At 42.7% G+C, this 26241-nt stretch overlaps 2 protein-coding genes across 22 annotated transcripts in view; one reads left to right on the top strand and one right to left on the bottom strand.

The window, feature by feature from the left end:
- Positions 1–3406, top strand: part of XRRA1 (X-ray radiation resistance associated 1) — a 67629-nt gene extending 64223 nt beyond the window's left edge. For all 20 annotated transcript variants that reach the window (XM_081539637.1, XM_081539631.1, XM_081539646.1 and 17 more), the window contains 5 exons: positions 251–592; positions 1152–1350; positions 2120–2235; positions 2434–2539; positions 2934–3406. In XM_081539637.1, the coding sequence (XP_081395763.1) occupies positions 251–592; positions 1152–1350; positions 2120–2235; positions 2434–2539; positions 2934–3187 (1017 nt within the window). In that variant the 3' untranslated portion in view covers positions 3188–3406. The remainder of the gene's footprint in view (positions 1–250; positions 593–1151; positions 1351–2119; positions 2236–2433; positions 2540–2933) is intronic.
- Positions 3407–7867: 4461 nt separating this feature from the next.
- The window catches only part of RNF169 (ring finger protein 169), an 81914-nt gene continuing 63540 nt past the window's right edge, over positions 7868–26241 (bottom strand). Inside the window, exons 5-6 of one of the 2 annotated variants that reach the window (XM_081539650.1) lie at positions 12890–12989; positions 7868–12437 (exon numbers count right to left, since the gene is read on the bottom strand). In XM_081539650.1, coding sequence (XP_081395776.1) covers positions 11253–12437; positions 12890–12989 — 1285 coding nt within the window. In that variant the 3' untranslated portion in view covers positions 7868–11252. The remainder of the gene's footprint in view (positions 12438–12889; positions 12990–26241) is intronic. The other variant, XM_081539651.1, reaches the window with a different exon arrangement.

The following is a 26241-nucleotide window of genomic DNA, read 5'->3' as shown; positions in this document are numbered from 1 at the left end:
GAGCCCCTGTTTCCTTATTTATAAAATGAGGACATTTATTCACTGGGTAGTTTGAGGTGTAAATAAAACATAACATGTCATGTACGGGGCACATTGTAGATGCCCACTAAGTGTGATTTTTGTCCCTTCCCTCCCCATGAGACCTACTCCAGTGTTTTGGCCACTCTACTGGTTGGCCTTAGGCTGCTGATGTCCAGGAGGAGAGATTCTGACTAGGAAGCAGACCAATTCAGCCCTTCTCCTGTAACAGGTGAAAACTCAAGTTCCCAAGGTGCCAAAGCAGCCTATGATTCTCCATCACCCATCCATGATGATCAAGTCTTCCTCAAAGGAGATGCTGGAGTCCGAGGCAGAGCTGACTAAGGAGCCGCCTGCCACCAAAACCATTTCTGTGGAGCGAGAGATGCCCATCGAGGGCCTGGGGGGCCTTCCCATGCCCCACCGGACCTTCGTGCCACTGCCTCCCATTTGCTCCAACTCCACTGTGCATAGTGAGGAGACATCCCGCCGGAGCGATGCTGCTGGCCGCCTCAGCCCAGACCACCTGTCAGATGAGGACACCAAGAGCACAGAGTCCATCTTCTTGACCCAGGTGCCTGGTCCCCACCTGCTCCCGCCCACTTGTTCCCAGCTCCCATGGGTTCCTGTCCAACCCTTAGATGGCTAAACGACTATAAGGCAACTAGAACTAAGCACAAGGCAGATCTGGAAACTGGAAAGCAGCACCCTTGGCAGGGCCTGCAAGCCCCTTCTGGGAGTTTGCAGCCCCCCACTGATCCAAGGCTACTGGTAGGGACACCCATGGGGACAAATCACGGTCCTCCTTTCTTATCACTTGCAGACCATTCCCCAGCCCCAGCCTGGGAATGACTCTCCTGGTTCTTCAAGATTTAGCTCAGGCTAAGGTAACAGTCCCTCCAGGAAGCTTCCTGGCCTCCTAGGCTGTTTTAGAGCTTTCTGTGGGCTCATCCGGCACCCTTGTGCTCCCCTCTGTTACAGCATTTATCTCAGTGTATGGTCATTGTCTGTTTTCATGTCTGCCTCCTCTCACCCCAGGCTTGGTTTTTGCCCTTAACAGGATCCAGCATGGGAACCCACACAGAGCTCAGAGGTGTTAATGGAATGCATTTTCTTTTCCTTCTCGGGCACAGGTCAGTGGGTTATCTTCCTCCATCTTCCAGAGGGATGATTCAGAGACAAAGGAGAAAGACCAAAGACCACCATCCACAGCACCCAGAGAGGCAAAGAGGACTCATAAGAAGCCCCCATCTGCCTCTTTCCCCAGGAAGTACCGTGGCTATGAGGAGCTGCTGACAGCCAAGCCTGACCCCACCTTCGTTGAGCCAAAAGGTATGTGAGGAAAATGTCTCTAGGGCAGGGAGCCTTCTCCATGACCCAGAGCAAGTCAGGGCAAAGCCAAGGCTGGTGCCAAGACTCTTCCAGGCCAGGGTGCTATTTTCCACCTGAATGTCTGTCAGAGGGCCCCTGGGAATGTCCTGGTTTAGAGCCCTACTTGTCAGGACCCCTGGCCTGGACCTTCATTGGCTTTGAGGGAATCACAGCTGTTCAGAGATTCCAGCCATTCTGGACCTAACTGCTTTGGCTGGAAGTCTCTCCAGGAAGAGTTTAATGAACAAACACCCAGACTAGTCAGATTCCCTGGGTTCTCCCCAGCCCAATTAATCCCCAAAATGGACATCCAAAATCCTCCCTGTTTGGTTTGAGACAAGAGAGGCAGCATCTTCTCCCACCCCTTATTTTGAACTGATGTGTTTTGTACTGGTGCTCAGCTGTGCTCTTGTGGGTGTCAATCTCTGCAGTGTAACCCTCTGAGATTAATGGGTTACCTTTCCCCACTCTTGTGCTGTTTTTCCGTTAGGACCTGTTTTTCCATTAGGACCTGTTCAGTGATACAAGTATTCACTGAATGGTGGTACCTCTGGCACCACAACAGATCAGGCCAGGATATGGGAACAGTGTCTTCTTGGCTAGAAAGGGTCTTCTTTGCGCCCCCCATCCTTTTACCCAGGGCTGCTATGAAATGGGGAATGAAGAAGTCAAGGGAGGCGTCCAGGAGGAGGGGGATGTGCCTTGACTTGACCTTGTCCTTTTGACCTAGGAATCCAGAAGAACGCACAGGCCTTGCAGCACATGTTGAAACACCCGCTCGTGTACAGCTCCAGCAAGCCCAGGCTGGATACTCTGCAGAGACACTATGTTCCCAAAGAGAAGCGGGTAAGCCTCCACCTCACTATGCATGTGAACTGCCCCTGGGGACCCTAAGGGACAGAAATGCTGTCACTTGGGACCTTCAAGAGCCATGCTTTTCCCTAGTGCCCCGTTCTCCCCTGCCTATCGTTGTGACTGTATGAGGAGGTGAGGCCACGAAAGTCTGAGCCTGTGCTAACACTCTGCTCTCTCACCACCTGTCAGACCCAGAGGATCCCTGTTCCACCCCCACGGAAGACTCGAACCCAGCTGCTGGATGACATCCTCATTCGCATGCGGGACACCCAGAACGTTACAGAGGCGCCACTAGGTATGGCTCAGGCCCCCCGTCCTCATCAGCCAGGCTCTGAGGTCTAGATGTTTACTCCCCTGCTGGGATAAGGCAGAGGGCTTGTGTCGGAGCAGGAAGAGCCCTTCAGAGCATCTGCCCGACCTTCCTGTGTGCAGATGGAGGAACTGAGCCTGAGTGCGGCAGAGAGCTGCCTCAAGTCACACAGCATGTTACCAACGGCTTGAGACAGATTCAGAAGGCGATTCCTCTGGCCTTCTAGTGCCCAAGCTGGAGAGACCCTTTTCAGGCCCTCAACATCCTCTTCCCACTCCATCCCACCTTTTGGGGGAGCTCTGGACCCAGTCCCTGCTGCTCTGGGATAGGTGGGACCCCAGGTGACCCTGGGTGTCCCTCTTGGCTTTTCTCTCTACAGGAGCCATACTGCGCCAGCGGACAGAGCAGCGGCTGGTGAACCGGAAGCAGTTCCTGGAGGCCAAAAAGCTGCTGAAGGAGTTCCGTGCACGTTACCGGCGGCTGGTGCGCTGCTCGATGCGGTCAGTGTTTGGGGCCACAGCGCCATCACAGGCCCACCCAGCACTGAGCGGGAGCCAGCCTAAGTTGGGCCACTTCCTCGAATTCATGGATGAATTCTACCAGGAGCCCACAGCCAGTGACTTGAAAGGCTAGGGCTGTGCACAGGGCCACGGGTGCCAACTAGCCTGTGCCCTGCACCCTTCACAAGGGTGCCACGCCCTTGACCACTCCTTGGGACGGGTTTGGGTCTCCAAGCTCTGCTGAGCCTTGCTTGCTGGCCACAGAGAGTGGGGAGCTGGTCAGGACCTCCCCTTCCTGGGCCAGGCAGGAATCAGCACCTTGTGCAACAGCAATAAAGAGTGAGTACATAGAGCAAGGTAGCCCTCATTCCTTTTTGGAGCCTGGGCCAGGTTGTTCCATTGTGGGAAAGAAACCCCAGCTGATACATCCTTAAAGAGTCCCATGGGAAACCTGCCTGAGTCACACAGATGATAACACTGTGGGGGTAAGCTGCTGCTGCTGCTAAGTCACTTCAGTCATGTCCGACTCTGTGCGACCCCATAGACGGGGCAGCCCACCAGGCTGCCCCGTCCCTGGGATTCTCCAGGCAAGAACACTGGAGTGGGTTGCTATTTCCTTCTCCAGTGCATGCAAGTGAAGTCTCTCAGTCGTATCCAACTGTTAGTGACCCCATGGACTACAGCCCACCAGGATCCTCCATCCATGGGAATTTCCAGGCGAGAGTACTGGAGTGGGGTGCCATTGCCTTCTCTGTGGGGGTAAGCACTAAGACACAAATTGGTTGATGAAAAAGAAAAGCAGCACAGAATCTAAGGCTCAGAGAGGTTAACTTGCCCACAGCCGTTTGTGTATGTGCCAGGCAAGTGTGTGTGTGTGTGTGTGGGGGGGGACAGGTCCAATAGTGTGTGTGTGTGTGTAGGGAGCAGGGCTCAGGTGCAAAACTGAGGCCTCTAGGACCTTGAAATCCTTGAGGCTCTCTCTGTTGGGTAGGCTTTTCCACTGTGAGGGCAAATGGAAGGGAGAAGAGAGGACTGGGGATTTCCTTGTTAGATGAACATCACCACAAAGTTGGGACAAGTTGAGGGAAGGGCTTACATGGAGTTTCCCAAGGTCTTCTAATCCAGGATGTAAACCAAAGTCACATGTGCAAGTACAGTGGGATGTGACTCTAAAACTGGACTGTGGACTGTGGACTGTGCAGGGTCAGCCTGGACGCAGGGTAAGCAAGCTAGTTCTGGTCAAGGCAGCCTAAAGGGTTGCTCCATTCTTGTGCGTGCACAGTACTCCGCACCTACTGCAGGGGAGGGTCAGGAGAAGGCCACTGGGGCTGAATTCTGGAGAGTGCACTTGGGGTTGGATGCTGGGTGTGACCTCGTCACCTGGCCAATGATGGCTCCTTAGACTGCTCTCATAGAGGTGCCTACAATTCAGACCTGGGGCAGGCCTATAGTTCCCAGGGTCTAGGAAGCAGTGGCGTAGAAATGAAGGATCAACGGCAAGGCACAGTCTCACAACCTAAGGTGTAATTAAGGCGATTACAGAAGTAGTCTGGTCGCCACAGGTCCATGGTGCAGTATCTGCTGTATCTTGAGTGTGAGACTATTAGGACACAAGTGTTTGCATGTTATCATACTCAACCACAGCTACAAACGGGGCCAGATACAGATTTACACCAAGCTGTGTCATACCAGATATACACATTCAAGTTCAGACAGTCTCATGCACGATCACACACATTCTCATAGACATACCAAGTTACGAAGTCACTTACATCTCATTCACACAGGCACCTGGACCGACTCAGGTAATACCTACAGTGCTACCCTCCGCAGTACTCCTGTGCTGGGGCCTGTTGCTGAATTGCCACATTGGATCGCCTAGGCCCAAAACCACCCTTCTGCTAACGTTAGGAAAGAGAATCCACCCCAACGTTCATGCTGTAAACCTCACTAGGTTCGAATTCAGATCTGGGATGCTCCCTTCAGCCAGGAACACCTATCAAACCATAAGCTCACAGGCCTGAAAGGCTCATGAGAACATGCTGTCCCAGCTTCAAGGCAGGAAGTCTCTTCCCGTCTTCCCAGCAGATCACTGTTTGTGCTTGCACATCTAGTGACAGGGAGCTCATTCCCTCCAAAGGCTGTCCCTTCCTTTGTTGGGAAAACTATTGGATGGCTCAAGTCATTGGGCTAAGCATCTGCCCAAGTCCCTCAGTAATCCTAACTCTGCTTTTTGCCCCAGAGCATATCTGCTCTCTCTCTCAGTCAGGCCAGTCCTTTACCCATATTCGACTATCCTGAAGAGGCTATATTTATCTAGATCAGATGCTCTTATCTTTCTGTTATTCCACATGGATACCATCTGAATAAACTGGTTTTCCTATCATTTTGAATGCTGAAGCAAGACATTCCAATATGGGGCATCTTCTAGAGCAAAAGTGGCACCAGAACTCATATACAGTCTACACTTAGCTCAGATTTGCCTGAGATTGCTCTCCAGAGATAAGACTTTGACTAGAAACAGAACATTCATGAGTTTGCTTTACTGTATTCTCAACCTGGGCCTCTCCTCAGCCTGGCAAACCTACATTGAGGAATGCACTTTAGTACTGTTCAAATAACACATCCCATTTGGTCCTGTGTGGGCAGAAGCATTCCTGATAGGCATGCCCTGTTCTGAGTCCTCTTTGTCAAAATGCTCTTTTTGAAGAGTTGGAGAGGAGGCACCTAGCAGTGGCACTGCCAAGGATCTAGGCCCCTTCTGTACTCAACTGCAGACAGCAGGTTGAATAAAACCAAAATCCAAACCATTTTCTTTCTGGGTGGAAGGGGATAAGGCCTTAAGGATAACTGTATGAAGAATTAAGAGTAAATAAATAGTACATCAGTCACACACAGACAAGAAAATCCATTAGTTGGCACTTGAGACAATCATATTTCCCTTACATAATTATCCATTCTCACTGGAACTTTTAAGGTTCTGCTGGAGGTTATGGGTTGAACCACTGAGCGAAAGCCCCTGCCCCCACTGGTGGCACAGCGTGGGGAGAGGGCAGGGCCAACAAGGGAGAATCTGCCACCATCTGGAGCCAGGGCCCAAAAGCTGTTCTTGAGCTCTCACGTCTTGATCTTTGAGGAGTACACTCCCTATTTTTACCCTTTATTAAATGAGAGGAAAGGAAGAACAAGAAACCTGGCCTTGCCTTGGCTTTGTCCAACTAGTTCTTAACTTAAGACCCCAGAAAAGGTAGAAAGGGAGGCACCCCAGTTTGAGGTTGCCTCCCACAACTGCTGAGACAAGGCATTAAGGAAGCATTTACTCACAAAGCAAAGTGTGTAAATATTTTTCTTAGGAAAAAAATACTGATAATACATAGAACAATGTGCACATTCAGTCTTGGCACTTTTCCTCCATCCAATGTAACCAGTTTCTAAACTGAAGACTTCTGTATATGTATCTTACTGTGGATGACATGTGTCAAGATGCATTTCTGGATCATCTTTGGAGGAAAGTCTGTTCAGCAGCCTCTTTTCCTAGAAGTCCACCCCTCAAAAAATAAAAATAAAAAGCAGACCTGCTTCCTCATTGGCATAAGAATAAGTCAATCTCATTGAGTTACAACATAAGCAGCTATATTTACTTCTAAAAGCCAAGCCAAATGACCAATCTGTAGGTTGATGAGAAATGGCTGGCTGAGAAAAATTAAGTCCCTATGGAGTTTTTGATTTTCAAAGAAAAATGAAGGGCTGACTGGGTTCTAATCCCTGGTAGTTAAAAATGACAGGCTGTTCAATCAAAATATATCACTTCCCAAGATTTCACGTTCACATTACTCTCACTCTGGGGGGTTTCCCCTACCTTGGTGTGTATTCAAGGGATCTGGGTACATTTTAATTCTATATGAAAAAAAGCAGGAAGAAAAAGCTGTTAAAATAATCATTTGGATATCTCCTTCATTAGCAAATTGTGTGTGTATGCAGCTTAGAGGACTATTCACTCAGACCCTAGATAACTACAGTACAAAATATGACACAGGGCACTGAACCCCAAGTTCCTTGTTTCTTAAAGAGAAGGAGGGCATCAGGTGGGATAGTGTGACTTGGGTAATTCCCATGCTCATTCCAGCTGTATAACATTTTGTGATTATAATCCAGCCTTCATTTTTCTTCCCCTGCTCACCAGCTGGCCTTCCATCTCAATGGAAAGCCATGCAGGAAAAAGGAAAAGAATCCCAAGTTGCTGCCAGCTTTGGTGAGAGGTCTGGTTCGTGGAGAGGTTGGTAGGTTGCTAAGTTGAGATTTGAGCCTCCTCTGACCATGTCAGTGATCCACAACCTTCCTTATCTCAGGGCTTTATGCTAAAAGCAGCTCCTGGAGAACTATAATTGTCCTGTAATTGTGGGAGGAGAAAGATCATTCTCCTCTGGTAAAAGTACTTCAGAAACTGAAAGCAATATTGCAGTCAAGTTCACAGAACTGATGGGGGTATCTAAAATGTCCAAGGTTTCTGGACGGTACCTTGAATGGGCCATCCAAGATCATCACTATGGCCCTTCATGAAACCATTAACGAACTCTCCAGCCACACATACATTCAAATACATTCCAGGAGACAACTGAGTTCAAGAGCATGGACTGTCCTTTCCTTCGTTATATCCATGACCCAGCACAGGGTTGGCAAAAGTTCGAAACTCAGGAAATATCTGTCAAATGGAACAAAAAGGATGAGCAGCAAGCACAGCCTTCGGTCATCAGCTTCACCAGTCTAGCCAGTGGCAGCTTTCCATCTTAGTCAGTTTGTAATCACATCGCAATTAATTAAGCAGCTTTAATCTCTTAGGGGCATTTTTCTTTAAGAGAAAATGAACAACAACAACAAAAAACACAGAAGGCATTCATCACTAGTGCTTCCTCCAGGCAAAAATTTAAAGATTCCATTTAAAAAAATAAATGAAGCCATTTACAAAAGGTTTTCTTGGGAAGCTTCAGCCAAGAAGAATCAACCTTCTAAAAAGAGGCAATTATATGAAAGGGGCCAGGGGTTGGATACATAATCCCCAAACTTGACATGAACCCAACAGGCCCAGATAACTTCTTCCAGCGGATACAATCAATGGATCATGAACATGTTCCCAAAGTATCTTTCCCACTTGTTAAAGAAAGGGCTTCAAGCCCCGTTCTCAGGAACCACATTTCTTGGATTTCCCATTAGAATGACCTCCATCCTCCAACCTCTCATAACTTCCCCTTTAATAAGAAAAAACACAATGCAATGCATATACATAAGGAACAGAGTAAACAGAACATGGGAAATTTCTATGGTGAAGCCGATTCCAGTGATTTGTGAGAAATGTTTTGTGAGATAGCATATCTTTCATTCTAGCTCACAAACCCTCCCCATCATTCTGTTTTCCTTTCGAATCTTTTTCTCGAAAGAATTCATGTCAACAACTCCATTTGTGACCAACTTCACAATTAAGCAACAGGGGAGAGGAATTCTTTCTTTCGGAAAGAAGTGTTCAGGTTTTAGTAGTTAAGTATGGGAAGCATGTTAAAATACAGATAATATCTTAGTGGTTTTACCCTCCTCCAAAGCCAGGAAGATGAAAGATTAAGCCTCCTCCTTCCTTAGCCTAAACTACTTTGCCTATATTTGAGGGACTGCTGCTCAGCTGGAAGTCTGGAAACAACTGTTAGTACCATTCAAGGCTCCACAGTAGGTGGTCACTAAACTGGATTCAGCTTTTGGAATATTCACGTAACAAATTTTCACTCTGCAACCTGACGCTAAGGTTGTCGCTACTACTAAGCAATTTCTTAAAATGAAAGTATTACTTTGGGGAAATATTTAAAATATATATCTTTTCTATTAAAAATATCCATCTTTTTCCCAAAAACTAAAATTAGCTCCAACTGAAAAGTGTTTTTCAAATTATTGGAGATACAGAAAAAGGTGACAAGTGGAAAAATAAGTGTCATTGCTACTACCAATGAGACTAGCCTTCCAATAACATTTACTAAGATCGAAAAGGAACTCCATGAAATGGCAGTAACTGAGTCTTCTCTGAGGGCATTTAGTAAGTCACCCTCCCTGACCTCTACAGACTACTGCCAGCTTTTCTATCCTGGGCACCAATGTGCCTTCCAGCAGCTTTTGGAGGGCCTATGTTGCTGGGAGGACCTAAAACTGAAGTGGTATGAATATGAAGTAATGAAATTGGTATATATTTTCTAACCACACATCTGCATGTGTGCACACACAGACACACAGAACACATATATTCAGGTGAGTGACACTCCCCACCAAAGTAGTCACTGAGGAGGTCCCACATATCTCAGTGATTACCCAGGTACTTCAGACATCTCTGGAACTCCTCTGGGGATTGTGTATGAGTTGCCCAAGAAAACGGCTCTGACTGCTTTACAGCTGCACCTCATTTCCGACTCCACACCCTCTTGATAACCTACTTTCTCTTCCAAAGGTTTCCAATAGCTTCTGACCAGTTTCAAATTAAAATTCTCTTTCCTATAACCCAAAGATTAAATATTTGCTGAGAAGAGGGAGGCAAATCTTCTGAGAAGAATCAAAAGTAGGTGATACAGCAAATCCTTTGTGAGCTGGATAAGTGAGTCATTGTTCTGGACCTTAGCTTCTGCCTTAGTAAGAGGAAGAAGCTGGAACAGACAACCATTAACGTCCTTTCCAGTTTGAATACTAGATGTGTAGATGTCTCTAGACTTTGAGGACAGTTCCAGAAATGTTTTCACCAATGACAACATCATTGGAAAAACTGTGCAGCATCCAGCTGAGGCCACCTGAGGGGGACAGTGTACACGGGGATATATAAGATCTGAAAGGTTTGTTAAAATGCCAGTCACATGACTTTATAGTTAACAGCTCATACATGCACAGGGAATGCCAGCCCACCAGAGATTCCCTAAAATCCTATCTTAATCCCTACTCTCAATGAGCCCAGATGGGCAGAAGCACCAAGCACCACCAGAGATGCAAAAGACACACGGTGTCACCTGCTAAGGAAAATAAACCCCAAAGGTCCATGGGACTGAATTGACCAGCTGCATCCAGCTAGACACCGTGTTTCCACAGTAGGGAGTCTCAGTACTGTTCTTGCCTGACTTCTGGGCAAATTTTTTGGATTTTAGAACAACAGTGCAGATAACTCTTGTCCACAAGGAGAGTAATAATGAGGTCCAATCATAGTTTATCTGACAGAGTGGAACCCCAGGAAAACAGAAGGCTGTAAACTGGAGGGATGTGGATAACTGTACAGTATATGCTTATACTTCCAGTCAATCTCAATTATCTGCATGTGGATTTTGCACAATCAATATTCAAAGCCCAGCCAGCTTTCTCTAGGCTCCCCTGGTATGTCCTTGGATTGCTGTCCATTATGGCAACCTCTTGAGTGTGGAAAAAATCCATGGGATTTGTTGTTGGGAGACCCAGCAATCAGTCTGGGCTATGTATGCCCTTAGTAGTTGAGAGAACCTGAACATGTGCAATGCAGTTTCATCATCAAAAACTGGGGCTAATACCACTTACATGTGAGGTCTCCTGAAAAGACCAAATTAAACAATGACTATGAATGTTGTCTGTCAACTATATAGTATTAATCAAATGTTATTTTTTTAAACAAGGAATGTAAATTAACTTTTGTAGAAGCATAAAAACTGATTTCATTAGGTATATTACTTGAAGCAAAGGTAAGAAGGGGGAACATAATCTTTTTGGATCTGCCAAAGAACTACACTGTTGCACTTCTTGGGGAAAAAAAAGATGGAACTAATTTTTATCTGCAAGGCTGATTTAAAACACCACCTGCTGAAAGAAGTCAGGAGGTCTATCAGTGTAAGAAGGCATCCCCTTTCTCCTCTACCATCTAACCCTGGCCACTCTGCTCCTGAATCTCATGCCAAGCAGGTGCTGCCAGATTTAGCTCGGATGCCCCAAGGGGTGAGCCACCCTAGGGAGTGAGGAGTGCTTCTGGCCTGGGTCACAGGGAGGCAGAGACGGAGTTCCCTTGGATATAGTCTACAAAGGCCCCGAAACCTCTCAGAATCATATTTGACAGTGTTTTGCCATTAAAAGAAACCCAAAGTGAGAACACTCATTTCTTCAGGGTAAATGATCAAGCCCAAACACCTCTGAGAAAAACAAGTAACACTGTTCATCAGGTGCTACTTGGCCCCCGCCATGCTACTGGACCGCAGGAGATACTGATCCACGCTTCCTTTTCGCCGACTCACAGTCCGCCTCTCATTATCAAACATGCGCTGCAACTGCAGAGCCAGCTGCCGGTCCTCTTCCTCTTGCTGCAACTTCTGCTCCATCTCTCGCAGCACTGGGTCTGTTGGGGCCAGACCCACCTCACCACTGCTTTGTCGCAGTTTCTTAAGGGAGCCATTTTGTTCCAAGTGCTTGGTCTTACAGCGTCTTTTCCTGCCCCGACGCAAGGAAGGAAGTGGCTCCTCACCTAGGTTGTCTGCCAGCACACCGTTAGGCAGATCAAAATGATTCACTGTCTTCAGCTGTTTCTTTGTTTTGAGGACCCCACCTAAAACACTGTTTTTAGGTAGCACTGAGTTAACTGCCGAGATTTTCATAGTTGCTGTTATACAGGTTTTATCTAACTTGGCATCTGGGGGTGACCCTGACCTTTCCAACTGCTCTCTCTCCAAAGAAGTCCCACTGGCCCCCACTGGGAGTTCTGAAGAGCAGCAGGTTTCCAATGGGATCTCAGTGTTCTTTTTACAGTCACTGCCTTGTTCTGCTTTTGCCTGGCTAACAGAGGAGAAATAATCAAGGTCAGGGGCGGTAGGTCCTGTACACTCAGAGAGAACTTGCCCACTGGACAGTCTTGTATTTAAAGCCAGAAGAGGCTTCTCCTTGCTAGACTGGGTAACTTCAGAGACCAGTAAGTCATCCCCTGTTTCTGGAGCCAGGGAGGTGAGGGTGGCTTTTGAAAGGGTCTTTTTGATCTGCCGCTCCTGAAAAATCTGCTCCCACTTTTTGAGGATCCGTGGACTAGCCTCATAAGAAGTCTGCTTCTGCAGGCTTCTGTTTAGGTTGCGGGGTGTTGATTTGATGATGAGGGGACTCAGCACGCGGCCATCAGGGAGCCTCTTGGGAGGAGTACACGGTGAGCAGACAATGGGCTTGAAATGGTTTAGTTCTTCTGAGATGCTGTCGTTACTCTCAGGGCTGATAGAGCGTTCTGGCTTATGTAAGGAAGCCAAGGATGACAGGGAGCTGAAGGGCAGACGCTTTTCAATGGTTAAGTCAGGGGCCGAGAGGCAGCGGTGGTTTTGGGTGGACAAGAGGACGCCAATGATGGGGTTGGAGGTGGGGGTCATACTTGTGACCTAAAAGAGATTAAAAAGATTATGTATACATATATATAATTCTTTTCTTCATCATTACTTCTTGATGGTAGAGGGGTAGGGAAGAGAAGGGTAAGAAAAGAGATAAAGGGTGATACAAGTCTAAGAAATGTAGAAAATCCCTAATTTATAGTGTACCCACCATTTAGAGAAATTCCTACACATGAAACAAATAATGAGATTGAAAATCTTTATGAAAAAAACCTCATCTAGAATTTTTAAGAAGGTTTTTCTAGGAGCCCTCATTCTACCTATCTTGCTACTAATTCAAACTCTCTTCCTTCACATCTGTTTTGTAAAATTCTCCAACATAATGAGTTTGCCTAGGATCCATTGTGCCTCTTCTCATCTGAAATGATTCTTTTGTGGCCATGTGCAGGAGGTTATGGGACGGGACAAGAGAGCCCCAGAAGAAGCCTGTGTCTGAGGTCTACCTTGGCTTTGCTGGTTGGGGCTGCTCTGAGTCTGCTCTTTGTTCTGTCCTGACCAGTGTCACTGCAGCTCTGACTCCTTTCCATCTTGGAATTTAGGTTCCTAAAAGAGAGTAAAGACAAATAGTCAACCGCAGCCTATGATTACTAAGGAAAAAAAAGATGACAATCTCTTCTGTGCTTTCAAAGCCATGCAGCTATAACAGAAAATATATTAATTAACAAAATAATTCAAAGAACCAATCCTGTCCAAAGAGAGTTTTCCAGAGAGGACATTTAGTTTAAGTCTTTGTTTCCAAACTTAGATCCTGCCTAAATAACACAAGACCAATGGCTATTTCACTCATGCTTAGAGAAATGTAGAGATACTTCACCTTCCTTAATAGAATGGTTACAGGGACTTCCCTGGTGGTCCAGTGGGTAAGAATCTGCCTTCCAATACAGGGGATGCAGGTTTGATCCCCCATCAGGGAACTAAGATCTCACATCCCTCAGGGCAAGTAAGCCCATGTGCTGCAACAAGAAGCCCATGCTCCACAAGAGAAGCCCCTGTGTGCTGCAACTAGACAAAGCCCATGCACTGCAAGGCGGAGCCAGTGCAGCCAAAAAATAATTTTAAAAAATAGGATGGATACAGTATTAAATCACCTTTAGAAACATTTTTTTCCCTTTGCTTAGGCCCAGACCTCTTCTCAAGCAATCTAAATCATCCATGAAACAAATATTTAAGTACTTATAAAACACATAGCAATGCACTAAATTCCCATGTTGGGAGTAAAAATTAAATATACTCTCTCCCTTAATCTACTACATTTGAGCTTCCAAAGGCCTACGTCCTGGAGATTAAGACATTTCAAGATCACAAGATTTGTCTTGTGCATTATATTATGATTTTACAATGCAAACCAAAAACCAAAGTAGCTGTATTATAACACTGATCTTACTGTGTAACAGCTCTACTCAACAAGCATTTAACATACACTTACTATATGCCAGTCACCTATGAGCACTATCTGGGCACTGGAAATACAGAAAAGAATGAGGTACAGTCTAGGTCTTCAAGGAATCAGAGTCCAGTGGAGCAGACAGATAATTCAATATAACACAGTTAAATGGTACAATGAAAAATTATGCCTAATAATTTCGCCTAATAATGGCATAAAAGAGTTATTAATTAACTACCTGGGATGGAGTGAGAACGGTTGGAAAAGCCTTCAGTGGCATATGTATTTTGAAGGATAAATAAGAATTTACCAGAAGACAAGGTGGACACATAGCCATGTAGATGATCCCAAACAGAAATTATTTCCTTGAGTGATTTTATTTCGCTCTGGAATGGAATAGTCCTATCTACTCTTTTGAGCAAAAGATTTAAAATTTTACGATAGCAGATTAGTTCAGAGAAAACTTATAAAGGAGGTAATAAGGTACATGTCCTCTCCCAATTTGGGACCAGTCTGTTGTTCCATGTCCAGTTCTAATGGTTGCTTCTTGACCTGCATACAGATTTCTCAGGAGGCAAGTAAGGTGGTCTGATATTCCCATCTCTTGAAGAATTTTCCACGGTTTGTTATGATCCACACAGTCAAAGGCTTTGGTGTAGTCAATAAAGCAGAAGTAGATGTTTTTCTGGAACTCTCTTGCTTTTTCAATGATCCATCAGATGTTGGCAATTTGATCTCTGGTTCCTCTGCCTTTTCTAAATCCAGCTTGAACATCTGAAGTTCTTGGTTCATGTACTGTTAAAGCCTGGCTTGGAGAATTTTGAGTATTACTTTGCTAGCATGTGAGATGAGAGCAGCTGTGCAGTAGTTTGAACATTTTTTGGCATTGCCTTTCTTTGGGATTGCAACGAAAACTGACCTTTTCCAGTCCTGTGGCCACTGCTGAGTTTTCCAAATTTGCTGACATATTGAGTGCAGGACTTTCACAGCATCATCTTTGAGGATTTGAAATAGCTCAACTGGAATTCCATCACCTCCACTAGCTTTGTTTGTAGTGATGCTTCCTAAGGCCCATTTGAATTCACTTTCCAGGATGTCTGGCTCTAGGTGGGTGATCACACCATCGTGGCGGTCTGGGTCATGATCTTTTTTGTACAGTTCTTCTGTGTATTCTTGCCACCTCTTCTTAATATCTTCTGCTTCTGTTAGGTCCATACCATTTCTGTCCTTTATCGTGCCCATCTTTGCATGAAATGTTCCCTTGGTATCTCGAATTTTCTTGAAGAGATCTCTAGTCTTTCCCATTCTATTGTTTTCCTCTATTTCTTTGCACTGATCACTTAGGAAGCCTTTCTTATCTCTCCTTGCTATTCTTTGGAACTTTGCATTCAGATGTATATATCTTCCTTTTCTCCTTTGACTTATGCTTCTTTTCTCAGCTATTTGCAAGGCCTCCTCAGACAACCATTTTGCCTTTTTGCATTTCTTTTTCTTGGGGATGGTCTTGATCACTGCCTCCTGTACAATGTCACAAACCTCCATCCATAGCTCTTCAGGCACTCTGTCTATCAGATCTAATCCCTTGAATCTATTTGTCACACCCACTGTATAACTGTAAGGGATTTGATTTAGGTCATACTTGAATGGTCTAGTAGTTTTCCCTACTTTCTTCAATTTAAGCCTGAATTTTGCAATAAGGAGTTCATTATCTGAGCCACAGTCAGCTCCCAGTCTTGTTTTTGCTGATTGTATAGAGCTTCTCCATCTTCGGCTGCAAAGAATATAATCAATCTGATTTCAGTATTGACCATCTGGTGATGTCCATGTGTACAGTCTTCTCTTGTGTGTTGGAAGAGGGTGTTTGCTATGACCAGTGCGTTCTCTTTGCAAAACTCTGTTAAGCCTTTGCCCGGCTTCATTTTGTAGTCCAAGGCCAAACTTGCCTGTTACTCCAGGTATCTCTTGAGGCCAAACTTGCCTATTACTCCAGGTATCTCTTGACTTCCTACTTTTGCATTCCAGTCCCCTATGATGAAAAGGACATCTTCAGGGAGGCCTGGCATGCTGCAGTCCATGGGGTCGCAAAGAGTCGGACACGACTGAGTGACTGAACTGAACTGAACTAGAACGTCTTGTAGGTCTTCATAGAATTGTTCAACTTCAGCTTCTTTGGCATTAGTGGTGGGGGCATAGACTTGGATTACTGTGATATTGAATGGTTTGCCTTGGAAACGAACAGAGATCATTCTGTCGTTTTTGAGATTGCATCCAAGTACTGCATTTCGGACTCTTCTGTTGACTATGAGGGCTACTCCATTTCTTCTAAGGGATTCTTGCCCACAGTAGTAGATATAATAGTTACCTGAATTAAATTCGCCCATTCTGGTCCATTTTAGATCACTGATTCCTAAAATGCCGATGTTCACTCTTGCCATCTCCTGTTTGACCACTTCCAATTTACCTTGTTTCATGGACCTAACATTTCAGGTTCCTATGCAATATTGTTCTTTGTAGCATTGGACTTTACTTCCATCACTGGTCACATCCACATTTGACTGTTGTTTTTGCTTTGGCTCAGCGTCTTCATTCTTTCTGGAGCTATTTCTGCACTCTTCTCCAGTAGCATATTGGGCACCTACTGACCTGTGGAGTTAGTTCATCTTTCAGTGTCATATATTTTTGCCTTTTCATACCATTCATGGGGTTCTCAAGGCAAGACTACTGAAGTGGTTTGCCATTCCGTTTTCCTGGTTAAATTTAAACTATTGTTTTTGTTTTTTTTATGCTATTGCAAATAAAATTGCTTTCCTAATTATATTTTCACAGTGTTCACTGCTAATATAAACAATGCAACAGATTTTTGCATGGTGATCTTGCATCCTGCAACTTTCCTAAATTTGTTTATTAGCTCTAATAGTTTTTTTCATGAATTCTTTAGGATTTTCTATGAATAATACCATATCATCTGTGAATAGAGATGTGAAAGGAAGAATACTTCCTCCTTTGCAATCAGGATGCTTTTCTTTTCTTTCCCAGTTTTACTGAGCTATGTTTGACATATATTGTATAAGTTTAAGGTGTACAAAGTATTGGCATTTGATACACACATATTGTGAAAGGATTCCATGGCAAGGTTAGTTAATACCTCCATCACCTTACGTAATTACCATTTATTTTGAGGGGTGAAGAATATTTAAGACCTGTTCTCTTAGCAGCTTTCAAACACATAAATACATTATTGTTAAGTATAATCACCATGCTGTACATTAGATGCCCAGAACCTATTCACCTTAGAATTAGAAATTTGTACCCTGTGACCAACATTTCCCCATTTCCTCCGCCTTCTGCCAACCACCATTATACTCTGTTTTTATGAGTTTGGCTTTTAAAGATTCCATATGTAATTTACATACAGTATTTGTCTTTCTCTCTGACTTAACTTTGCCTAGCGCAATGCCCTCAAGGTCCATCCACACTGTTGAAAATGGCAGAATTTTTTTATTTCTCATGTTTGAGTAATATTATATATACATATATGTATCTCACATTTTCTTTATCCATTCATCCATGGATGGACACTTAAAGATTGTTTCCATGTCTTGGCTATTATGAATAATGATGCAATGAATGTGGGAGTGCAGATAGCACTTCGAGATTCTGATTTCATTTCTTTGTATATATACCCAGAAGTGGAATTGCTGGATCATGTATGGTAGTTGGAATGTTTGCTTTTGAATTATATAAGTACCTTAGATATTTTGGATATTAATCCCTTATCAAATATATGATTTGCAAATATTTTCTCCCATTCCATAGGGCGCCTTTTCATTTTGTTGACTGTTTCTTTTGCTGTGCAGAAGCTTTTTAGTTTGATGCAGTCCCACTGACATTTGCTTTTGTTGCTTAGTGTCATCTCCAAAAATGATTGCCAGACAATGTCAAGGAGCTTTCTCTCTATGCTTTCTTTTAGGAGTTTTACCCATTCAGGTCTTATTGGTTACAAGTTTAATCTATTTCAAGTTAATTTTTACGAGTGATATAAAATAGGGACCCAATTTCATTTTTTTGCCTGTAATTTTCCAGTTTTCCCCAGCACCATTTATTGAAGAGACCATCCTTTCTCCACTGAGTTTTTTCTTGGCTCTCTTGTCTCATATTAGTTGACTGTATATGCACAGGCTTATTACTGAACTCACTGGTTAGCTCTAATAAGTTTTTTGGTGGAATCTTCAGGATTTTCTTTTCTTTAGGATGATATAAGATGATATCATCATAAACAAGAACAGTTTTACTTTTTCCTTTCCAATTTGGATGCCTTTTATTTGTTTTTCTTCCTTGACTGCTACAGTTGGGACTTCCAGTACTATACTGAATAGGAGTGGTGAGAGTGGGCACCCTTGTTTTGCTCCTGATCATAGAGGAAAATCTTTCAACCTTTCACTCATGAGTATGATGTTAGCTGTGGGCTTGTCATATATGGCCTGTATTAGTATGTTCCTTCTATACCCAATTTGTTGAGAGTTTTTATCATGAAAGGATGTTTGTATTTTGTTGAATACTTTTTCTGCATTAAGATGATCTTACAATTTTCATCTTTCATTCTATCAATGTGGTATATCACATTTATTGATTTACCTATGTTGAACCACCCTTGTGACCCAAGGGTAAAACCAGTTGATCATGGTGTATGATTCTTCCAATGTGTTGCTGAATTCAGTTTGCTAATAGTTTGTTTGGAATATTTATATCTGTATTAATCAGGGATATTGACCTCTAGTTTTCTTTTCTTATAGTATCTTTATTTGGCTTTGGTATCAGGGTAATGCTGGGTTCGTAAAATGAGTTAGGAAGTGTTCCCTCCCCTACAGTTTTTTGGAAAAGTTAGAGAAGGGTCAGCATGTTAATTCTTCTTTAAATGTTTGGTAGAATTCACCAGGGAAACCATCTGGTCCTGAGTTTTTCTTTGTTGGGAAATATTTTACTACTGATTCAATTTCACTACTCATTATTTGTCTATTCAGATTTTTGATTTCTTCATAATTCAATCTTGGTAGGTTGCATGTTTTTAAGAATTCATCCATTTCTTTTAGGTAATCTAATTTGTTGGTATATAATTGTTCACAGGAGTTTCCTGGGATCCTCTGTACTTCTGTGGTATCGAGTGTGATGTCTCCTCTCACATTTCTGATTTTTTTTTTTTTTTTGAGTCTTTCTCCCCTTAGTTAGCCTAACTAAAAGTTTAGTAATTTTTTCTTTTCAAAATATCAGCTCTCAGTCTCACTGGTCTTTTCAATTGTTTTCCTGGTCCTCGTTTATTTCTGCTCTGGTCTTTGCTATTTCCTTCCTTCTGCAATCTTAGGCTTAATTTGCTCTTCTTTTTCTAGTTCCTAGAGGTATAAAGTTAGATTGTTTATTTGAGCTCTTTCTTTTTCTTAATAGGTCTTCCCTGTTGACTCCATCGGTAAAGAGTCTGCCTGTAATGTGGGAGACTGAGCTTTAGTGCCTGGGTTGGGAAGATCCCCTGGAGAAGGAAATGGCAGTCCACCCCAGTATTCTTGCCTGGAGAATTCCATGGACAGAAGAGCCTGGTGGGTTACAGTCCATGGGCTCACAAAGAGTTGGACACAACTGACTGACTAATGCTTTCACTTTCACTTTTTTCTTAATACAGGTGTGTATCACTATATACTTCCCTCTTAGAACTGCTTTCGGTGCATCCCATGCGTTTTGGTATGCTGTGTTTCCACTTTTGCTTCTTTCAAGGTATTTTTTATTTCTCTTTTAATTTCTTCTTTGGCTAACAGGTTGTTTAGGAGCATGCAGTTTATTTCCCTTTATTTGTGAATTTTCCAGTTTTCCTCCCCTTATTCATTTTGAGTTTCATACCATTCTGTATAGTATCAGAAAAGATACTGTGTATGATTTCAACCTTCTTAAATTTGCTGACCTGCTTTGTGACTTGTATGATCTATCCTACAGAATGTACCATATGCACTTGAGAAGAATGTGTCTTCTGTTGTTGGGTGGAATGTTCTATATATGTCTGTTTGGCTCATTTGGTCTAAAATATAGTTCAGTTCCAACATTTCCTTATTGACTTTCTGTCTGGGTGATCTATCCATTGTTGAAAGCAGAGTGCTAGAGTCCTCTACTAATATTTGTATTGTCTATTTCTCCCTTTGGATTTGTTAGTATTTGCTTAAAATATTTAGGTGCTCCAATTTGGGGTGCATATATTATATATTTATGATTATTTTATCTTCTTGATGAATTGATCCCCTTTTCATTATATAATGCCTTTTTGTCTGCTGTAAACCATTAACCATTTGTGGCTTAAAGTCCATTTGTCTGATATTAAAATAGTTATTCCCACTCTCTTTTCCCACTTCAGTTTTCATTTGTATAGAGTATCTTTTCCCATCCTTTTCACTTACAGCCTACCTGTATCAGCAGAGCTGAAATAAGCCTCTTGTAGGCAGTATATAGTTGAGTCTTGTTTCTTTATTCAACTTGCCACTGTATGTCTTGTGATTGGAGAATATAATTCATTTACAGTTAGAGTAATTTTTGATAGGTAACGATTTACTAATGCCATCTTAGTTCCTAGTAGTTCTGTACTTCTCTTTCTCCTTTAGCCTTCTCTTGTGGCTGGCCTTTGTGAACTGATAATTTTCTATAAAAGTATGCTTTGACTTCTTTGTATTTTTCGTGAATTTACTGTAGGATTTTGCTTTGTGGTTATCATGAGGCCTACATAAAACATAGATATGAGAGTCTATTTTATGCTTGATAACAACTTATCTTCGATCACATACAAAACTTTATGCTTTTACTCTCCTCCATTTTGTTTCTGATGTCACAAAACACTTCATGTCTTTTTATATTGTGTATTCATCAATAAATTAGTTTAGCCATAGTTATTTTTCAACACTCTTGTCCTTTTAACATTTATACTAGAGTTAAGTGGTTAATTGAGAACTTCCCAGGTGACTCAGTGGTAAGTGATTAATGAGGACAGCCTGCCTGCCAACACAGGAGATGCAGGTTTGATCCCTGGATCAGGAAGATTCCCTGGAGAAGGAAATGACAACCCACTCCAGTATTCTTGCCTGGAAAATCCCATGGACAGAGGAGCCTGGCGGCTGCAGTCCATGGGGTTGGAAAGAGTCAGACACAACTTAGTGACTAAACAATAACGATAAATGTTAACACATCACCATGTGACATTATTGTTCTTAACCCTAACCCCTCCCAGCTAGTGACTGTTCTAATGTTTAGATCAGAACATCTCTACAATGATAGTTCTATCAAGGGGCAGTGAGGGGTGTTTCCTTGGTAACTAATGAGCCAACCTGACATCAGTTTTCCTTATAATTAGTAACCTCCCTCTCTCTCTGGTCGTGAAGACCACTGCCATGTCCTGCCCGCTGTCTGCTGCACACAGTGGGATGTCACTCTAGTACCTTGCTTCAGACATGGAAGATTCCTCTTTAAGCCCATTAAACTACTGATGTCTATATTGCTGCCTCTGGGCTCTTTCTTCAGTCTTGAGGCAGGGCAGATACAGGCTTGCAGACCTACAGGGTACAGCTCAACAGACACTGGGAGCATGCACAGGGACCTGGCCACAGGGTGAGAGCATGTGTGAATGAGGCGTGTGGAACGATGGGAGTGCCCACTGGCCAACTGGGAGGATGCACAGGAGAGGTATCCCCAGTGGCTTGTGGGTGATGTCTGTAATGTAATTAGTAAGAGCTTCATCTCTTTAAAACCCTCTGGAGTCCTATCTACTGCTTCCCAACCTCTTTCTTCTGCTCAGTCACAGAGCTCATGATTCAGTACCCTGGTTGAGGCAGGAGAGAAATGGGCTTCATCTACAGTTGGAGCCTTTTAATTGGAGTTTATTTACATTTAATGTAATTACCGATAAGGAAGGACTTCTGCCACTTTTCTATTTGTTTTCTACATGTCTTACACCATTTTTATTCCATAATGCCTCCAATAATGCCTTCTTTAGTGTTAGATATCTCCTACTGTAACCATTTTGATTTTCTTATTTCTTTAACTATATGTGTTATTTTCTTAGTGCTTGCCCCAGGGATTACAATTAACATCTTATTTGAAAACAATATTTCAAATTAATACCAACTTAATTTCAATAGCATATATAAGCTTTTTTCCTATATAACTCTACTCCCCCACTGTTGTTATTATCACATGAAGGTCACAAAAATCATGAGTGTGAAAATATGGTGGAAACTATCAATTTATAGATATTATTACTGCAGTATTTGGTCAGGTTAAGAGGCTTCAATGCTGGCTGAAAACAGTCAGCAGTAAACTTGATAATGTTCCTAAGATTTAAGAGCTTAAACAACACCTTTGCTAAAAAACAGGAGGAGCAACTACACTCCCACCTTTGTGCATATCCATTTCTATATTCCCAGGCCCTAACAAGTACCTGGAACACAGTGGATATATTTAATAAATTTCTTATAAGTGAATAAAAATATGTACAAAAATACCTATGACCTCCTTAAGGAAAGGAGAGAAAACCTCAATATTTATTAGGAATCTATTATCTGTCAGGTATTTTGTGTTTTAAATATATTACATCTCATTTAAACCATATAGAAACCCTGTAAATCAGCATCCCCAATTTTATAGACAAAGAACTGAAGGATTTTTTTTCCAGGTCACACAGCTGAAACCAAAGTTTAAACCTGTATCTCCAAAATTCTAAGGCATGTACTCTTTCTACCTCAGCATATTGATCTTACAAGTCTGCTCTATTCTGCCCCAAAACAGATCCAGCACATCTAGGGAAGTTCTCTTTTCCAAACACATAATGAAGTGGTAAACAAGAGAAAGCAGCATTGTCTGAAAGGTTACTAGCTTAAAATTTCCACTGCCAAGGGACCAGATGGTTTCTGGGATGTCTAGTTAAGCTAAAAATACCCACAACCACAATGAATCTGACTTGCAAACAAAGAAAAGGAGGAGCAGCCAGTGTAAACATGCAGCTGGAAAGCTAGAAGATTTAATGCTTATAAAACACTGCTTAAAGGGTTTTCAAATGGTAATACATGATATAAAACATGAGATAGCTCATGTTATTAATTGCTTACTCATCACTCTCTCTCACATACCCATACCACATTAGTTTCTCCTCCCCCTGCCCCCGCATTATTTTCTTAATCAAACTCTCAGGCCTGGCAGAGCTGAGTCCCACCAAGAAGCTGAAGGCAAGAGAGGATAGTCTTCCTGGGCCCTAACCTGGATGTGTAGGCCCCTTACCCCAACACATACATACTTGAGTGAAAGCAGCAGCAGCTTCCTAGGGCCCAACTGTAGCTGCCATGCACCCAGAAATGGGTAAGATTTTGTTACAATCCTTCCCTTGAATATTTATTATTGGGCTATCTGCCTTGTGTACACTAGCATTCTTTTTTTTTTTAAGTGTACAATTTAATGGTTTAAGTATATTCACAGAGTTATTTAACCATTCCACAATTTTAGAACATTTCCATCACCTCATAAAGAAACCTCATACCCTTTAGCTATCACTCCTAAAATCCTACTTCTCCTCCAGCACCAAGCAACCGCTGATCCACTTTCTCTCTATATGTATTTGCCTACTATGGACATACACTAGTATTTGTTTGCTGATGGATGGGACCATTGTTTCCACAGCTATATTTCAAAAGTAATGCAAAAGGATTTAAATTTCCTCAAACAACAAAATAACTGGGCGGCTTCTTACCCAACTCTATACAACTTTGTGGTTTTTTAGAACAAGACAACGTATAAATTATTTAAACAAACAGAAAGAAGGAAGCTCTCTGTTACAAAGGTAGATCATTTCAAGACAAAGATCTAAGTGCAGAGTCTTTTGTCATAGGATTCTGACAATGGTTTGCTAGAAAGAGCACAGGTTTGTGGAGTCAAGAGAGACCTGAGTTCCAATTTCATCTCTGTCACTTTACTGAGGTGAGAAGTTCTAGGGTGAATTGCTTAATCTCTTTGAACTGCATTTACCTTAGCTGAAAAATAAGAATGTTAGAAATCTTACAGGATTAATGTGTGAGCTAAAGGAATGTAAAGTACTGAATACAGTAGGAAGACCTGGGAGAAAGCTAGTTCCCTCATGCTACTTGTCACCATCCTGCCATATCCCTCTGAAAACCACCAGTCTATTCCTATTTTAGCATGACAGAGAGATTCAGTTCAGTTCAGTCTTTGCTACCCCTTGGACTGCAGCACTCCAGGCTTCCCTGTCCATCACCAACTCCCGGAGCTTACTCAAACTCATATCCATTGAGTTGGTGATGCCATCCAACCATCTCATCCTCTGTCCTCCCCTTCTCCTCTCGCTTTCAATCTTTCCCTGGATCAGGGTCTTTTCCAATGAGTCAGTTCTTTGCATCAGGTGGCCAAAGTATTGGAGTTTCAGCTTCAGCATCAGTCCTTCCAGTGAATATTCAGGACTGATCTCCTTTAGGATGGACTGGTTGGATCTCCTTGCAGTCCAAGGGACTCTCAAGAGTCTTCTCCAACACCACAGTTCAAAAACATCAACTCTTCGGCATTCAGTTTTCTTTATAGTCCAACTCTCACATCCATACATGACTACTGGAAAAACAATAGCTTTGACTAGATGGACCTTTGTTGGCAAAGTAATGTCTCTGCTTTTTAATATGTTGTCTAGGTTGGTCATAACTTTTCTTCCAAGGAGCAAGTGTCTTTTAATTTCATGGCTGCAGTCACCATCTGCAGTGATTTGGAAGCCCAAAAAAATAAAGTCTGTCACTATTGCCATTGTTTCCCCATCTGTTTGCCATAAAGTGATGGAACTGGATGCCATGATCTTAGTTTTTTGAATGTTGAGTTTTAAGCCAACTTTTTCACTCTCCTCTTTCACTTTCATCAAGAGGCTCTTTAGTTCTTCTTCACTTTCTCCCATAAGTGTGGTATCATCTGCATATCTGAGGTTATTGATATTTCTTCTGGACAGAGAGATTACTGACACCTCTAAAACCTACTACTTAAGTTCCATATCACTTCTCCTTAGCCTATCTTTCTTTTCCAACTGTAGCTGCCATGCCTACATGAAATCCATACTTTTAACAAGATTTGTCCTCTTAACCAGTTTATCTACTTGATTTCTGTTCTTTTATCCCTCCCCCAACACACACACACACACATGCACGCACCCATGCACACATGCGCACATACACACACAATCTGCCCTAGACCATCATTAAGCCTTGTGGTTTCTTTTAAATCACTACGTCAGTTTTCTCTCATAGTCTCCTTTCCCTGACAGTTATTGTTTGGACTATTTCCCACATATAACCTGCTAAATCGTATCCTGAGATTTTTACAGAACTCACCAACTGCCTTTACCCCTTCCATTTCATGCCCTGGCCACATTTCCTCCACCCTTTAAAACCCTACTTTAAGCCACTTCTAGATACTTCAATCTTAGAGGTGAAAAGAATCTTAAATCATTCAGTGAAATCCCCTGCCCAGGAAGCAAAAAGTAGGGCATAACAACCTGTATTTTACATAAATGATATAGAATGAGGTCAACTGATTTTACTCAAGCTCACACTACTATTTCCCTAAAACCTCCCAAGACTGGCTTCTCCATCCTCACACCTCTCTGGCATGTCTCTTTTCATCAGTTTTAAAGTTAGTCCTCCAGTATCACATCATTTATATGTCTGGTATCTGTCAGCTGAAAGAGTTCATATTTTCATGTGTTTGTTTTAAAAATGAGGAACAAGTTAGGATAGTTTAATTCATCCCAACACTAACTGGGCATGCAGTTATTATGACTGAGTCAGGAGTCGGTCTCTGTCTCTATCTCTTCTTACACACACACCTTACAGGAAGCACAGATACCTCAAGGCTCTTTTGCCGAGCCCCACTCTGAACCACAGACTCAGGCTTAAAGTATCGGAACATTAGCAAACAAAATAACGTAGTTAATTTCTACTTAATTAAGGTCTAATTATGACTTGGTGTAATATAGACTTTTCTCTTACAGAATCTATAAAAGGATCCCCATAAGCTACTGCTAATGCATTAAAGGGAAAAGCTAACTTTATAGTATAAAAGCTTTATCAGTGTGGTCACTAGATCCCCCCCACCCAAATCCCATATTAATCCTATAGAATCTACTCTAAACAAAACAGCCACCAGCCAATCTGTTACCTCCACAACTCCCAGAGTCCTCTTTCCTAGAGACCCCGCAAGTTTGACAATTCTGACAAAAAGCCTCCTTTAACCTACCCACAGGCACAAAGACCTATATCATTAAACATTTCACAAGTATTTACTGAGCCTCTACTGTGTGCCAGGTACTGTACTAAGTACTGTGAATACAATGGCAAACAAGATTTTTGT

The sequence above is a fragment of the Giraffa tippelskirchi genome, chromosome 11 (genome assembly GCF_054371585.1).
Source record: "Giraffa tippelskirchi isolate mGirTip1 chromosome 11, T2T-mGirTip1v1.2.pri, whole genome shotgun sequence".
In the NCBI taxonomy this organism is placed as follows: domain Eukaryota; kingdom Metazoa; phylum Chordata; class Mammalia; order Artiodactyla; family Giraffidae; genus Giraffa; species Giraffa tippelskirchi.
Note: the sequence above shows the minus strand (reverse complement) of the source record. Positions and strands in the feature narration are given on the sequence as shown.